The 17,705-nt window shown below is 46.6% G+C and overlaps 1 protein-coding gene across 1 annotated transcript; it reads right to left on the bottom strand.

Annotated features, from left to right (window-relative positions):
- Positions 1–6,189: 6,189 nt before the first annotated feature.
- Positions 6,190–15,734, bottom strand: ACTR5 (actin related protein 5). The gene is made up of 9 exons (XM_059480784.1): positions 15,351–15,734; positions 14,407–14,636; positions 13,392–13,561; positions 11,827–12,044; positions 11,321–11,503; positions 9,225–9,347; positions 8,556–8,695; positions 7,554–7,686; positions 6,190–7,096 (listed from the first exon to the last, which is right to left on the bottom strand). The coding sequence occupies exons 1-9, from the start codon at positions 15,732–15,734 to the stop codon at positions 6,851–6,853; spliced, it is 1,827 nt and encodes a 608-aa protein (XP_059336767.1). The 3' UTR covers positions 6,190–6,850.
- Between the last annotated feature and the right edge of the window lie 1,971 nt (positions 15,735–17,705).

Genomic DNA, 17,705 nt, shown 5'->3' on the forward strand with positions numbered 1-17,705 from the left:
GTGCAGTGCCAGGGCAGCAGGACAGAGCCCCTGGCCCCGGGTGGATGAGCCCAACTCAACTCTTCCCGTTCCCAGGCCAGGGGACACTCCCGGGGCTGAATATCAAAGGCAAAAAGCATAAATAAACCCTCCAGAGGAGTCACAGCAGTTCCCACAGCAAGAAGTTAGCAGCGCTTAACAAAGGATAAAAGCAAATAACAGAGCCCCCAGTTCCTTCCATCGGCACCACCCTGGAGCAGGAGGGTGTCCATCGCCGCTGGAATCAAAGCCTTCCTCCCCATTGTTCCCCGGGCAGCCAGGACAGCCCGTGGCCGTCTGCCACAGCAGAGCTGCATGAAAGGAGCCCGGAGCTCCTCCTGCTGCTGTCAGTGCTCCTCTGGCAGGGCAGGAGCAGAGCTGGGCTGGCTGTGTCCCCTCCCAGCCCTGCCCTGCTTGGCACAGCCTGGGGCTGCAGGCTCAGCAGCATCCCCAGCCTGTGGCAGTCACATTCTCTGGAAGAATCCCTTCACCCAGGATTTTCTCCTGAGAAGTTGAGGAGCCTCAGAGAAAAAGAAAACAAATTCTGATCTCATTTGCTTCTCCTGTGTTGTGCTCACATGTGGAATGTGTTTGGAGATTGTTTACCCACAGGTGATTGTTCCATTGCATTCTGCTGGGAGTTGTTTTCACTCTTTGGCCAATCAGGGCCAAGCTGTGTCAGGGCTCTGGAGAGAGTCACCAGTTTTCATTATTATCTTTTGAGCATTCTGTAAGTATCCTTTCTGTATTCTTTAGTTTGGTGTTCTTTAATATAATATAGTATCATAAAATAGTAAGTTAGCCTTCTGGGAACATGGAGTCAGAGTAATCATTCCTGCCTTCATGGGGGCACCCCACAAATACAACATCAGCCCAGCACTCCAATGTGATGCTCAGTGATGGTATTGCTGCTCCAAACTCATCATCCTTGCTGTAATTTGGATGCTTTCACCTGTCCTGCCAACACAATGAGAGGACAGGGCTGTGGGATGGATCCCACTCCAGGAGCACTGTCCTCCCGTGTCCCTGGCTGTGTAGCAGTGACCAGCTGGGATGATTTCCCATCCCCTCCCTGTTTTACACACACATCACACTGCTCCTATTCTTGTACTTCCCCCCAAACATCTCCTGGAGCTCACTTCCAGGACCAGGCTGGAGGAACCTTTGATCCAACAAACCTATATGTTTATTAAGGGAAATTAATGACTGAGTCTGGATTAAACTATTTTGACTTCACCCCCTTTATGGTATCTATATGGAGAGTTTGGCCACATGGCAGCCTGAGATCTGCTGGTCTCCCCATCTATTTTCTGCTTCCACCACTGGGAACTTGCTCCAACAGGGTCTCCATCAATGACAATACTTGTAAAAACCAAGCAGAAAGTAGTTATTGAATAAGGAAGTAAAACCTCCGCTCACCATTACCAGCAAGTTTGCTGTCATGAACGATCTTTGAGGGAGACTCATATCCTAAATGGGGCTTTTCATGAGAAATCCACTTAGTATTCCTCTAAAATTCCAGGAGGGTGAAATCCCCCACTCCTTCATCTCATTAAGGATGAAAGAATGCCAGGTATGTGGCAGGAATCTGGGGTGAGAGGAGGAGTGGGGTATATTTTAACGAAGTTGTAGAATGGGAAAAATAAACTGAGCTAAGGATGAGGATATGAAATGTATTTCCCAGAGCTGAGAAGCAATGTCAGCCAGGAGAAATGTGCTAATGCACAAGGAACACAAAACTGTGTTTAAAGGTTACATGTCATTGTGGATGTGCTCAAGAAAGCACTTTGGGACCCTCTCAAGGCATTTTGCCTTTGGAGCACTGAGATTTTATCAGTTGATGGCTTCTAGATCAGGTGGGTTTATCTAAGTATAGCAGAAAAAACACTCAAAGGCAGCAGGTGCTCAAGGTGAGGGGGTGACAGAGACTTCTGTGTACCACAGGGGACTTCTGGGCATCCTAGCAGGGACTGAGTTATTTCTAAAATGTTGTGGGGAAGCCCTGTGAAGCCTCCAAAGCAGAGCAGGAAGACCAGACCAACAGGACTGTTCCTCATCTGAGGCTGCTCTTCAGGTGCAGAACAAGTGTCTGTCAGGCAGGACAGTTTTACCCATTAGTATCCTCTTTTCAAGGGAATGAAAACCCCAAAGAACCAAACCTCCACATCAACATGTTTAGTGGAAAGATAAGACTGCCCAAAATCTGCTTGCACAGACTGGAACTTGCTGCCAAGCAAGCTCAGACAAGGCAGTGAGTGCCCAGCTTCCCAGGCTTGTACAGGACATTTTTTGAACTTGGCATAAGGAGCTATTTAGGAGCAGAGAGCACACTCCAGGGAGAGCTGCAGAAACAGGGTGGTTGTTTGGAGAGAGGGAAACCAGCCTCTGCTCCAGCCAACAGCCTCCCAACCCTCCTGGGCACCAGGGCACTCAGGAAAGTGTCACCACAGCCCTTTGGGGGCTGCAGGTTGCCACCATCCCTCAAACCTTCTCCCACTCAGAGATCCACCATGCACCCTTGCCCTAAACCTGAATAAGGCACCCAATGCCCCAGGGTCTCCCTGCTATCCAATACTCTTATCACCCAGAATATTCCCAAAAAGATCAAACAAAAGGAGCTTTCCAAAGGTCCCTCTCCTCTAGGAGAGAATTCCTCAAGGAATTCACTTGACATAGGTTTGAACAAAGCCCCAGTTTTTCCTTGCATGTTCTGATGCTCATTTGTCCAGCTCCCTGCCACAAGCTTCCCTGGGGATGAGCTTCCTCCTGATGGACCAGCCTGACTGCTGGAAGTGCAGGAACTCAGATGCCTTCACAGAACATCAGTGACAACACAAAAATGCTTTCCCCATCATCACCTCCTGTCAGATGAAGGGAGAAGCTGTTTCATACTTCTCCTCGGTTCTGAAATAATTAAAAAGCTTAAAATATATTGTCCTGACTGAACCCAGGAATTTTAAGAGCACAAGTTTTTCAGTCAGATCACAAATCCAGCTTGCTTCATGCTCTGATATTGGGGAACAACAATTACTTAAAAATAAAAGTATACCTGCATAGAGTGATTCTCACCATGCTTGAGACTTCTGCTGGCTTCAGGAAATGGTTTGAAGATTTTTACACTTGGCACACTGTGCATTGAGCACATATGGACCAAGTCTCAATGATTTTACTTGACCTCCCTCCTTCCCCAGAGGAGTTGTGCACTCTGTGAAAGCCTCAGCCAGCACCACTCTCAGGTTGGCTCTGCTGAGACAGAACTGAGGGCAGAGCAACAGCTGTGAATTGTCACAAGCAAATATTGCTATGAGCTGGATCCATGAAAATGGTTCTTTCATCATGGCCTCTAATGCATTAGGAAATGGGAACCAAGCCCACTGCTCAAAAAGAGAAAGACCCCTAATGGTGTAAAAAAAGCAATATAACTTAAAAATAACCAAAAAAGCCCTTGAGACTCTGACACCTTGCTAACATGAGGGCTGAGATCGTGTGAACAAGGAGGGGGAAAAGGTGTTTGTGAACTACACACAGGAAGCTGAGTGCCTGAAAAGGAATGAAAGGAGCTGAAAATCTTTTGGCAAACCACACTCAGGGTCTAAGCCATTTAAACCCCGGTTCTGCTGCAGCTGATGCTCAGGGAGCAGCTCTCTCCCTGCACAGAGCAGTGGGAGGGAGCAGTGGGGATCAGCACAGCTGCTTGTGCCTGGCATTCCCAACCATGGCTGGAAATCCCACCATATGACTTTGGGGATAATGCTAAATCCATTACAGCATTCTCCTCTCCCCTGCTCATCCCACACATGCTTCAAAACTTGTGGTTTATGACTGACTGCCAGAGGATCACTGTGGGCTGTCTCTGGAGGGATAATCCTAAATTTTAAGTGACACTTCACGGGCATCTTCTCTTTCTTCCGAGATGCTGTCTTACACAGCACATTAAGTATTCCAGAGATTAATAACTGGAGCAGAGAGTTCTAATCTTGGTGTCCTAGCAGAGATTTAGCAAAGAACATGTTTGAAGTTGCTGTGGCACAGGAAGCATAAGAAGCCTTGAAGCCCTAAAGTGAGGCTTGTAGGCAGCTCCAAAGGAAATCTGGGCCATAGGACACGTGATGGATGCTCAGTCTCCAGGGCAGCTCACTGACGTGGTGTTTCCAGCCAGAGCAGATCTTAGGGACCCTGTGAAAGGTGGGACCCAGTTTGAGCTCTCTTTTAAATAGACCAAACTCAGCACTGCTGTGAAATTGTACTTTCGTATTCTTTGACCTGAATTAGGGCATTACTGAATTGTATAACCAGGTTATAGCTTGCTTTGAACTTCTTTTACCAAGGACCAAAGGGGAACCACTTGACCATCTCAGCCCTGGCAATTGCCCTGGCTCAGCTTGGAGGACACTGCCAGGATAAGCACAGCAATGATTCTGAGGCTGCTGGCACAGCAGCTCACTCAACAGCAGCCCTGCCATCAGTTGCCAAAGGTTCTCACAGAAGGATTGTTTTTCTTCTTACTGCTCCTCACCCAACCAAAAGTCCCATTAAAGAGGCCTTACAGGGGTCCTTTAGCCTGTTCCCCTCTCAGGGGGCATAAACCAGTGACAGGAGACAGCCCAAGCCCCTTCTGGGTTTGGAGAGCCCTGTGCCACTCACATGGAAAAAAAACCCAAATTCTCCTGCACATGGGGGTGAGAAAACCTTGCCACAAGTGTCTCAATGGTGAAGCTCCACAAGGACTCCAACACCACTGTCTGAAATGACACCACTGTGTCCTCCTGCCCTCAGCACCACACACTCCTTCCATTTCTCTCCTGCCAGCACCAATGCTCAGGGAGCACCACAGCAAATCATTGCCAGGGAACTGAACTGAAATGGCTAAAATTCATCCCAGTCTGCAACATTGATGATTTTCGTGGTGCTGCTCCAAGCACCTGGGTGGCCACCAGCAAACTCAGAGCAGCCTGTGACAGTGATCACCTGGTCCAAGTTCATCAGTTACTCAGGCTATTGTGGCACAAAGTAACAAATTAACAGCTAATATTCAGGAGATTATAAAATTCTGCTTCCTTCAAGCTGTTTAAGCAGCTGCTCTGGCACCTCTTTGCAGAATTAGATAGCTCTGCTTTGAATTAATGCAAGAGAAGTGGCTGGCATGATTTGGCCATAGATTAAAAGTCACATAATCATGCATTAGAGATGCCCTTTCAAGCCCTCATTCTGGAACTGTTTTATGCACAACATATCTTTTTAGCAGGCAACACCAAGTATCAGAACTATTTCCATGCCTTGGGTAGTCCCTCTGTCTGAGGTAAAGTTAAAGATGGGTCAGAGAGGGGTCAAACAGCACTGGGACAGCATTGGCTCCAGGTCACTGAGATCAGAAAAGACATCTTCATGTGTAACTTGGCCAGTTTCAGCACAGCATGTTTTTCCACATTCTTTACCACCCACAGAATTCCCTTAATTGTCCTAAAAACTGCCTCCAGGCAGCCAGGGATAGGATCAATAATGCAAACTTGAGGTCACCTGGGGGCAGCCAGCTCCCTTCTCCTGCCCTGCCCAACAGACTGAGGAGCAGGCAGGGTCACCAGGACCAGCATCCCACCTGGGACTGGCCAGGGCTGGGTGCCACAGGAACTGTGGGAGAGCAGGTCTGCAACAACCCTTCCCTCACAGGCTCTCTGAAGAACACTCACACAGGTGAGACCTCAATATTTGCCCACAAATGTGTCTTTTTTTAAAAATTGTAAATCTCAGTAATACTTTTGAATCCAAAATTCTTATCCTGTGGCAACCAACTTCAGCACAAGCAAGTTCCTCATGTTCTTTGCATTGAATCTGCCAGGTGACAACTTACCTTGATGCTCTGCAGCCCTTGGGGACACCAAACACCACCTCTACACTTTCTTTATATCAGTTACAGTCTGGATATTTCCCCCATTACCTTGCACCTTTTCCAGCTTTTGCCAAAGTGATTGAGTCTCCTTAGGTTAGGGTTCAGCATTCAGGACGGATTATTTTTTGGGAAAGAAACAAGTTGTTCAGTGGGACAGCTGAATTCACAGGCAGGTTGTACAGCAGGACAGGGGCCTGGCTGCAAACCTGTGTTTTTAAGCAAAGTGCAACCAATCAAACCCATCCTCACAGCTCTAAAGAGGTGAAATCACTGAAACACATAAGTTAGTAGTAAAGCAAAAGGCTTTGCTTTATTGCTACAACTTTTGATCAAGAAGTCCCATCAGAGAGCTGCCCTGCTCAGCCTGCAGAACCACCCCAGGGCAGCAGAAGGCCTGGCAGTGCCTCTGGACTGTGCTTTGTGGAGGGCTGTGTGTGCATGTGCCCAGCTCTCCAGTTTCAGCCACAGCATCGCTATCGCTGACATCGATGGAGACCAGAAGCACCCACTGGCTGTGTGCTGCTTTAGCAGGGAGATGGAACACGAGGCCCCGGGAGGCAGGGCTGAGCTCACCCCCCTGCTGTCCTGCAGCACGACCTGCATGACATGTCCCGACAGACGGTTGTGACAAGGGGGACACCTGCTGGGCTGCCTGCCTTGCTACAGCCCAGCTGCAACAAAAACCATCTAAAACCAGGACATTTCATTACATCTTAAAAAGCTGTAAAACACACACTCTCCAAAACCCCTGAGCCTTACTATGCCAGTCTCTAAGAGGGAGTTTTGCCCTCCACGAGCTGCTGTGTGTGAGCAGCACTGAACTGAGCCAGCGTGTCCCATCCTCCTGGGCCAAGGGCCAGGATGGGAGCTCAGCAGGCAGCGAGGCCCCACCCTGTGGCACAGCAGGAACCCTTCCCTGCAGCGCTGAGGGTGCCCAGGACACGGCTATGGCTGCTCACTGGGGTTCCCTGTGCCCGAGGCTCTGCTGGGAGCCTCTGCTGCCCGTGGGGGCTGCTTGGGGAGGCGGATGGGAACGTAGACATTGGAGGCACAGTGTTCCTTGAGGTATTCCCCCCCTTTCTCCTCATAGTCCTTCCTGCTGATCCAGCCTTCCTCACGGTTCATGTGCTCCACTGCCCAGTCCCTGGCCCCGTACCAGGCATCCAGGACAGGGCTGGAAGCAAGGCTGACCTGGATGGAAGGAAAACAGAACAACAATGTCAATTCAGCACTGGAAAGGGAAGCCCTTTTCACCCTGGTTACAATGGTATATGACACACACAACTGAATTTCAGAAATTTGAGCTGATTACTCAGTGTCTCTCAGAAAGAGAGACACTAATGTTAGGTTCAAATGTGTTTTCACCTTGTTATCAATTCCTAAGCAATCGATTTGCAAGCTTCCAGCCAAACATCCTTTTATGTGCATGGTCCTTTAGCAGAAGCAGACTTTCCTTTTCCCTACTCACTATGCTGTCTTCACAAAGAGCAGCTCAACCTTTGCTTAACCTGCATCATCTCAGGTCAAAAAGCTGTTTGCAGGGTCTTGCCTTAAAACCCTGTCCATGCCCCTGCTCTGCACCTCACCCCATTCCATCTGAACACAGCAGAACAGGCTGGTGACATAAACACCACAGCAACACACACACCTGAAAGGATGACTGGAATGGCCTCATTTCCAGAAGCTCCTTCTGGATTCTGGCTTTCAGTCCAGGGTACATTGTATTTCCACCAGTGAGGAAAACATTCTGGACAAGGACAGCCTGTTGCTCCTTGGAATACCTGTGAAGAGCAAGAACAGCTTCAGCTTTTCTCAAGGACCTCTGCCCTATGAACTGGAACAGCTGTGGGGAATACTGATACCCTGTCCCAGGATTCAATTTGAGAAACTTCATTTTCCGAGCACCAAAAAATTTCTTTGTTTTCTGGAAATTAAGGGGTGGCGGAAAAAATCCTGAAAGCTCTCAGTTCCCCATAAATCATCAACTAGATTTCTTTCTAGGGCTGGAATTCTTACCATTCAGAAAAAACATGATGTCCCATGTTCAATCAATTCAGGGGTGCCATTTCATCAATGCTAATTTGTCTGGAAACGTCCATGAGGTGTGCCTGTATCTTAACTTTAAAATGCTACTCCTAATTTTGGTCTCACAAAACCAGAGACTGCCAGCTCACTGTTGCAAGTGTTTTGCTGTTTCCCTCAATAATGAGTTGGACCAGGGATCTCTAAAGTGGGGTCTGTGCAAAACAATCCAGTGAGGTGCAGGCAGATAAATTGATAAATACATTTAAATAATGTTTATTTCACCTTGATCTCATTCATTCTTTTTTAATTTTTATTTTTGTGTATGTTTTAACATGTTCATAATAGTTTAGTAGTAGTAGTAATTTATAAATATCCATATATTGGATGCGTATATTCAAAAATTTATCATTGATGGGGTTATGGATCAAAAAACTTTGTACACTCACTGACTTAAAACAAGCACAGTTACATGTGGCTTTCAGACATGTCTAACCTGCAATTCTTGACTCCACCAAAAAGAACTATTCAATATATTTTCTCAAATCATTGCTAAACACCCAGCATTTCAAAAGCTGGTATCAAATGAAGAATAGCTTGTTTGAAGTAAATAGTTCTGTAAACTCACCTCTCAAGGACATATTGCATGGTTTCTGCTATGCCAGCCTGGTCCTCTCCTATCAGGGAGGGCTGGAAGACAATCTCTGGAGCTCTGATTCTTTCAGTGCCAAGGAAAAGCTGGTGGTACTCTGCCAGGTTAAACACGGGCTTTAAAAACATTGAGAATAGTGGGGAATTATGTTAAAGAACAATAATAGTCTACAATAACCAACATTTCAAAACAATTCTGTACAAAAAAAACAAATGTTAACGCTCCCACAGAGAAATAGCATTATGCTAAAGGTTCCAAAGGGCCAGGGAAGTTGGACTTTTTCTATAATTTATTCTGCTTGGAGCCACTTAATTCTAAGGCTCAACCTCACAAGTTGAAAGCTGCGTCCACTGGGATATCAGGCTATGGATCACAGACAAAAACACTTGAGCAGAACATTTTTCCCTTAATAACACAGCACTGCTACACACCAGGCACTGCCTGCAGAATGAGCCAAGAGGGAATTTTCATCCTAAACCACCAGCTAAAACTGCCAGAATTTCTCTCTTCATGTCCTGCTCAGGTAGTTTAGGCATCTCTTCCAAGAGCAGGCAAACAATGTTTGCATGAGGAGAAATGTCAGCAGACTGGCTGGACAGCTGGCATGCAAACCCCTGGCACAAGGTGTAAATACAGAAACCAAACCTGCACTGCAGCAACTGGCTTCTCAACTTCAGGCTGCTCCTCAGCAAATAAAGGCTCAAACTCATTAATGCTCTCCACATCCTCCAGGGACTGTTCACTGCCCAGTGGATCCAAGTCAGGAGTCTGGAAACAGAGCAAGTTATGGCAGCTTAGCTCAGGTGTGATTTTAATTTTGGTGACACAGCTGGAAAACTCAGTCTCCTCAAATCTCAACTCCTTAACATGCCTGAAAGCAAGTATGCCCAGGAAATAGAAATACAGACATTCACCCAAAGCACAAAAATCAAACACTTCCAATAAATTTATCCCAATGCCAGCTCAGAAATGCAGGCCTCAGTCACCAGGCTGACTGCCAGGATCCCAGGCAGCCATGTCCTAAGCATAACAGCATATTAAAACTTAGTAAAATAGCTTTTTATATTGGTTAAGACCTGGTACCCTTCCAGCACCTCTAACTGCTGTATAATTATCATTAAATTCCCTATTTTGCTTGTGTGGGACTGGAAAACAAATATTTGCTAGCTACAAAGCCACCACACAATTTTTGAGAGTTTCAACTATCTACTATTTGCTCACAGGATGCACCAAATCCCTTTTTATTTCACACAGACAGAAGCTCTGTCCTAATGAAAAGCATCACTCAAAATCCTACAAGACTCCTGTTGTGAGGTAGGAACAGGTTTTAATTATCTACATTTTTTTTGTGTTACAACGTTACCTCTGGGATTTTGTTACTAAATATTTATTTTGGTTATTTTAAACTTGAAACATTTGTTGCAATGCCAGGATGAGCCAAAATGACATTCTTCACACATTCCTCAGATTCTATTTTTTATCTACTTAAAAAATTCAATTAATCAAACTGAAGTTTAGAAGTGCTCATTGTTACAGCAAAAAATGTAGTCTCATGAAGTCCTGTTAAATGCATTTCTTTTTTTATCTTATAGAGAAAGGAAAAAGACAAAAACAAAGATACACAGACTCAGCTGAACATCTGGTCTTGCAAAGGGATTTTGTGATAATTCTAAGTGCTCTCTCAAGGCACAGACCAAATAACAAAGCTTGTAAATTCATTCTGAGGTCTGAGATTGCACCCAGCAAAGAGCAGGGGTGTGGGAGATGTTGGAATTTAGGCACAGTCACAGAAAAATCGCAGGTAACTGCTAATCTTTCAATTCTCTTTTTTCTAGAATATCTTCTTTTGACAGAAGGCAGAAAGATTCTTCACCACAATGATAAGCCCATCATCTCCCTGAATTTTGCTGAAGCACAATCATTCTGATTCTTGCACTGATAATCACAGAATCATGGAATGGTTTGGGTTGGAAGGGACCTCAAAAGCTCATCCAGTTCCACCCCCTGCCATGGGCAGGGACACCTTCCACTGGACCAGGTTGCTCCAAGCTGGCCTTGAACACTTCCAGGGATGGGCTAGCCACGGCTCCTCTGGACAACCTAAATAAGGACCTCCCCTCTATGCTTCAATTTTCTGTTTTTCCCTCTACCTTTTCCCTGAACAGAGGCTGATAAAGCTAAAAAAGCTCTGTCTAAAGTGACATGAAAGGCAATTAAAAGCACATGCACAAGCAGCCTTAGAGCACCCCTTGGCAGCAGCTGCTGTGTGCTGGGCCTGTGTTAGTCTGGCAAAGCAGACAAGGAGCTCCTCATCTTCAAGACAACTCCAATAACCAAGTGTAGCAATTAATCTTTCATTAAGGAACCAAAACAGAACATGCTGCTTAAATCCACCAAAAATAGGCAGCTGCAATGAAGCCAGGGTTGGTTGTTTACCATTAAGTTCTCTGCACCTGAAGGGGAAGAACAAAAAGGAAAGCAAATACTTTTTTTAACAAAAAGATGGATGGGTTGTATCTTTATCTCCTCTGTGTGTTTAATAGAAGACTACTAAAGATTAAGGATGGTTGTCTCAGGATATTCTCTCTGAAAAGAGAGAAGTAGTTGCCAACTTAATAATGCCTTGCAATGTGTTAAAGAATAAGCTTAGTTCATCAAAGGAAGTCTGAAGGGACTCATTTTCAAGCACAGAAGTTTAATTCAGAGATAAAATTAGGATTATCTTGGTGAAAACATCCTACCTCTGGCTTGCTGTCCACAACATCTACTTCAATATTGACTTCTGACTGTAGGATTTTCTGCTTTGTCTGTTCAACAGACAGACTCAATTTGTTGATGTAAGACTGAAGTTCTTCTGCAGAGTCCATGTTCAGCTCCACCAAAGCTTTGTGGAACTGATCCATCTGACCATCTTCTAAAAGTTCCTGTGGACAGACCAGAGTTAGCTGTGATGAACAAGGCAACAGCAGTCAGCAGTGATGTATAGATAGTCTGCTTGCATGACTAGAGACTATGATGCGCACAATTTGACAGCATTTGAGGTATCTCCCAGAAGTGCTGTTCAGAAACTGAAAACATCCCCTGCATCAATAATCTCTCTATTAACTCACAACTAACCTTGGCAAGCTCCTATCAGGGAACACCCACAACAGTCACAGCTTTACCATGATGTGTGACCTTCTGATAGAGCTCTGAGGACAGCCTGCCCTGCTCCAAAGCCACCACACTGGCACTCTGCCTGCATTACCTGCACATACAGCAGCCTGTCCAGCCTCTCCTGGTCCAGCTGCAGCTTCTCCTCCCGGCGCCGCGCGTTGAGCTCCTGCAGCCGCCGCAGCTGCTGCTGCCTCTTCTCCTGCTTCTCCTCAGATGCCACAGTGCTGCCCAGCAGCTTGTTGGAGAAAGGCAGCTGCATCTTGTGCACATTGTCCTCGTAGTACTCTGGGCACCGCCACTTCTGCAGCTCTGGGCATTTGGAAAGCAAAGTAACTTTTTGTTCTGGCAGCGCAAAACGATTCGCGTGTTACGCGCACCTCGTGTGAAGGATGAAAGGTGAGGAAAGAAGGCAAAAAAAGTGCAAGCACAGAATTCTGTCACCTCTTGGCAGCTGTTCCCTCTGAGTGCTGCCTCCAGGTCACACACCCAGTGCAGGCAGCTCTGAGTGCTCTGACCTCCAGGAAACACCAAGTACTGCAAAGTGCAAGTGCACACTTACGTCCCTCTGCCCAAGGGGAGGGAGAGCACTCACACATTTCTAAGGAATGCTCGTTCACAAGGGACAAATGTAAAAAAACCCACTTTTCTTCAGGCACTATTTCAGATGACAATTGCCATGGAAATTGTGTGAATTAAATAAATTTATAAAAGTCATGAGAAATGTCCTGTGCAACTGTGGAAACCTTAAAGCAGATACGAAACACAGTAATCCTGACCCACTAAGAGGTTTTGTTGACATATAAAGGAAACAATAAGCTCATTTTAAATTCTTTTCCACTGAAACCATCACAATTTCTGTTCACAGAGAAATTTGAACCAATACAGATTTTTTCTTTGTAGCATTAGTAGTAGTTAAATTTTATTTCTGGCCTAATTTTAAATATTAAACTGCTGTTAAATGCAAGGCAGGTTACCACAAAGCAAAACAGAAGTAGAACATTTCTGTAAGAATTTGAGCTGAGTTCAAAATAAGGGGTAGAGAGGATCAACCAAAAACATTGAGAACTAGTGGGAATTATGTTAAAGAAAAACAACATGGGTGGGTGAAGAGTAACAATAAAGTGAGAAAGCTTCCTAGATTTCAAGATAGACTAGGATCCACAAAAGTGTGAAATAGATTACAGAGAGCAGTGTAGGCGTATCACTTGGTGAGAAATTTAGGGTTTTGGGACTTTTAGTATGCTGTGGATGGCAGCAAGATGGAGGGCACAGGGTGTCGTCCTGGGTTTCTTCTTCATGTTTCTTCTTGCGTTTGGGTGCCATTTTGTAATTGGGCAGAAAAGTCTGCACTGGGGGCCCTGTGGGATCAGTTATTGCGTTAAAAGGGAAAATAATCCAAGTGTCAGTTCTTAATTGGATAGTTTAATCTTAAAAAGGCCTTGTACCAAGAGATTGTTGGCCATTTTGTGCCTCCTAATGAAAAGCTGCTGAACTCAGAGCAGTGAGACTGACAAGCTTTACCGATAAGAAACAATAAACACCTGTGTCCGAACATGAACTACTGCCTCAAGTGCCTTCAATCCAGACCCAGAGAAACCCACAACTGGTACCCCCACAAGTGAGCACCATCAGGCAGTGAATGAGAGCTGGTTTTACCTTCAGTGTAGTCCTGGGCAATGTAGCTGTGCTCGTGCAGGATCTCCTCCATGCGGCTCAGCGTGATGGCCGCAAAGTGCCCGGGGTACTTGAGCTGCAGCAGGCGCTGCAGGTACACGGCAGCCTGGCACCCCCCCAGGTTAATGCGCTTGCAGTTCTTGGCATCCAGCCTCAAAAATGCAAACAGACACAGCTCACACTCAGGGAATTCACAGGGAATCAAACAGAGCTCCTGCTTTCCCCCCAAATCATTTGATTTCTGTAGATGAATATTCATAGATAAGTGTTTTACCAGAGAATCTAACACACCTGCTTTTCTCAGGCAACAGAAAAATCACTGCTGTTCCACTATTTGAACTATTTATAACTGCTGGTTCACTATTTTATTCTGAAAGGCTCTGTTCTGCTTTAAAAAAAAAGTCCAAATATTGAATAATTTTGGCTAAAGCAAGAAGATGTTCTGTTCCAACACAGAATGCATCTAAGGAGATGTTCACTTCTAAGAGAAGTGATGGGTAGTGGTGCTAAAAGTAGTTTTTTAATCTTAACCTAACACTTAGTGGTTGGACAAGTGTAAACCTTGAAGATTTATTACCAGATATAATAAAGCCATCTCTTGCAGTAAGGATTTAAAAAAGAGGAAAAAAAGCAAAAGTAGAGCAATGTAGCAGAATAACCAAAATGGTAAAAGCCTCCAGCACTGTAGAGTCTCACACACAGAGAACTTTCTTTTGTCCCAAAGCTGCTTTAAAACCTAGATTATGTTTGTTAACGCCCAGTTTCACTTGGGGCACATATCCCCTTCTCCCATTGAAAGTACACATCAAGGCACAATTATCAACTAAAACACAACATTTACAAGAGCTGCACTGCTTCAATTCAAAACTCAACACAGCTTAGCAAAATCTACAGATCTGGTTTTAACCCATCAGTATAAATCACTACAAGAGTTAATATTGCAGAGCTGGAGGAAGGGGTATTTGCATCACTTGAAAATAAGACACTCAGAGCTCACCTGCCTTCTAGGACTGGTAAAATGTGTGTGCATTGGTACCCTGAGGATATCACCAAACCACTGCAGGGCCAGTTCTGCCTCCTGTTGTGATAAAAACTGTACAGGCTGTCCACGCCGTAGGACACCTTTGGCACTTGGTAGCATTCAAAGAGGAGCTCAGACATCATTTGCCTTGAGTACAGAGGGTTGCAAACTGCTTCTGTCAGAACAACTGGGTGATCCACACAGCCCTGGGAGAGACAAGGGGAAAGAACAGTAATAAAGGTATGAAGGGAAAAGCCAGGGTTAGTTATCTCTGCTTTTTCTTTTAAGCATCAGCAAAACCCCTCCAAAATGGGCTTGAGAAAGCACTTTATGTGCAGGGTATTAATAATGGAAATTAAATTCTATCTAGTGCTTAAAGGAGTAAAAAAAATTAATATTAATTTAAAAATTGTTAATATTAATTCCAACAAAGAACAAACTCATAATGGTGGAGGAGAATGGACTTTTAAAGGCAAATATAAATTATTAAAAATCGGAGTAACCAAAATCCATGCAATGAGGAGGCGAGTGAAAAGCAGTAAAACTTTAGTTCCACTCTGGGTAAAGCTTTCAAACTGGTGTTGTCATGCAGGTAAAGGGCTCTGTGGTCTGAGAAGCAACTCTCAACACTGCTGGGCATGTAGGTGGTCAGTAAACACTACTAATAACAGCATCACCCAGCAGTAAGTTTAAGGGAGTACGTGTAAATTAAATACTAAGAAAAGATTCTTCCCTGTGAGGGTGGTGAGCCACTGGCACAGGTTGCCCAGGGAAGTTGTTGCGGCTCCCCATCCCTGGAAGTGTCCAGGCCACAGAAATCTGAGCAACCTGGTCCCGTGCAAGCCGCCCACGGCAGCGCGATCCCTTCCAAGCCAAACCATTCCGGGACCCACGGGCGGCTCCGCCCGGCCCGGCCGTACCTGCGAGGAGACTCCGAGGCGCTGGAAGACGTGGTCGAGGAGCAGCTCCTGCAGCTCCAGCTGGACGGGCACGTTGCGGTCGAAGGGCGAGCGCAGCAGCCAGCGCAGGGGCTCGGGGCTGCCCAGGTCGTTCCCCACCTGCGTCTCTGCGCCCGCCCCGCCGCGGGCCCCGCGGCTCCGCGCCGCCAGCGAGCGGAACCGCAGCAGCGGCTCGGCGGGCACGGAGGGGTCGGGGCAGGCCCATCCCGCCCGCGTCTGGAAGGAGCCGTTGTCGATGACCAGCGGCACCGGCTGCGGGCTCCGCACGGCCGCGCTCGGCTCCAGCACCGGGTCCGGGGCCCAGCGCGCGTCCCGGAACGCGAACACCCGCGTGGGCGCCGCCATGGCGGGCGCGCCTCCCGCCCGCGTCCGGCCGGCAACGCGGGCCCGCTCCGGGGTTCCGGGGCGCCGCTGCTGTGAGGCGCGGGGTCTTGAAATAATCGGGATAATCTTAAATGGGTGTGCTTCGTAATGTGAGGGCTTTGTGTGCTTCCAAGGAGAGGAGACCCAACCGGTGGGACACGGAGCAGCCAGCACAGCACAGAATCATGGAATGGACCTTAAAAGAGCTCATTCTAGTGTCTGCCATGGCAGGGACACCTTCCACCATCCCGGGCTGCTCCCAGCCCTGTCCAGCCTGGCCTTGGGCACTGCCAGTGATCCAGGGGCAGCCACAGCTTCTCTGGACAGCCTGTGCCAGGGCGTCACAGTAAAAAAATTTCTTCCTAATACTGAACTTAAATTTCCCCTCCTTCTATTTGTTGCTTTCCCCCTTGTGCTATCATTGCAGCTCCTGAGGAAGAGTCACTGCACAGCCTCCCTGCAGCTCCTTCACCCACTGGAAATGGGCCATGAGGTCTGTACTCACCTTCTCTCAAGGTGCTCCAGTGCCCTCAGAGCATTGTGGCCTCCCCAGGACCTGCTCCAGCAGCTCCATGTCCTTCTGCTGGGCACAGCTGTGGTGTCTGCAGCAATGTGCGAGGTGGGGTCTCACCAGAGCAGAGAGGACAATTGTCTATTCTGACCTGCTGACATCCCTCACAGCATCATTTGGGTTGGAAAATGCTTCTGAGATCATCGAGTCCAACCTACGAGAAGGCAACCATGTCAACAGACCAGAGCCTCATCCAGCCTGTAACAGACATAATTTCTGAAAAATCCTTTCACCAGGATCTTTTCTCCTGAGAAGCTGGGGAGCTTCAGCTTCTTCATGTTTTGCTGAAGCATGCTGGGTAAGCAATCGTCCAATCACATTTGGAATGTGATTTGGAGAATTGCTTACCCAGCATGTGAATTGTTTTTACTTCATGACCAATGACAGCCAGCTCTGTCGTGGCTGTGAGCTGCCACAAGATTTTATTATTCTTTCCTTTCCTTTCTAGCTTTCTGATGCCTCCTTTCTCTTTCTTTAGCATAATTTCAGTCTATCATTTCATTTTAACATAATACATATCATAAAATAATAAATCAGCCTTCTGAAACATGAAGTCAAGATTGCCATCTCTTCCCTCATCCTGAGGGCCCACAAACACCACATCACCAGCCCTGGATATTGTCCCTCCTGGGCTTAGGGGCCCAGAACTGAGCACAGGAACCAAGGTGACCCTCTCCAGTGCCAGCACAGGGCAGGAATCACTTTCCTGGTCCTGCTGGCCACAGTGTTCCTGAGTCAGGCCAGGGTGCCATGGGCTTTGTTGGGCCCTCGGGCACAGCTGACTCACACTCATCCACTGCCCATCAGCACCCCTAGGGTGGAACCTGCCAAGATTATCTTAAATTGGGATGTTCTTTTGTTGTCTTATATATTAAGAGTCCTATTATCATTATAGTACAAGGATTCTCTATCACCAGAGCTTCATGCCTTGTCAATGCTTCTTGCAGGCAGTTCCTCTAAGCACTGACTGTTCCTGGTCCTTGCAGTAACCATCTGACTCCAGATCCCCCCAATCCACTCTTTTGTACAACTTGTTCTCATTGGCTACAGGTGTGGCCTGTTAACATCAGGCCTGCTCCTAATCTTTAGTAATTGGTTCAGCTGCAGCTCGTTGGGGGATAAGATTACATTCTATACCACCTTCATTTACCCATACTGTATCCCCCTACATTCTTTGATGTGTGCTTCCAAGCCTAATGAGCAAGAAAGGAGACCTGATCAGTGGAGCAGGCAGCAAGATCCTCCCTTAGTCAAGGGCATCCTGAGGCTAACAAGCTTTAAGGATGTAGCAAATGAAAATGTTGATATATGTCGATCTATGTATTGCTAACTTGGCAAAATAGTCAAGGTCCATGTGTCCTAGAGCTGAACGTGTTCATAAT

The sequence above is a fragment of the Ammospiza nelsoni genome, chromosome 12, assembly GCF_027579445.1.
Source record: "Ammospiza nelsoni isolate bAmmNel1 chromosome 12, bAmmNel1.pri, whole genome shotgun sequence".
In the NCBI taxonomy this organism is placed as follows: Eukaryota; Metazoa; Chordata; class Aves; order Passeriformes; family Passerellidae; genus Ammospiza; species Ammospiza nelsoni.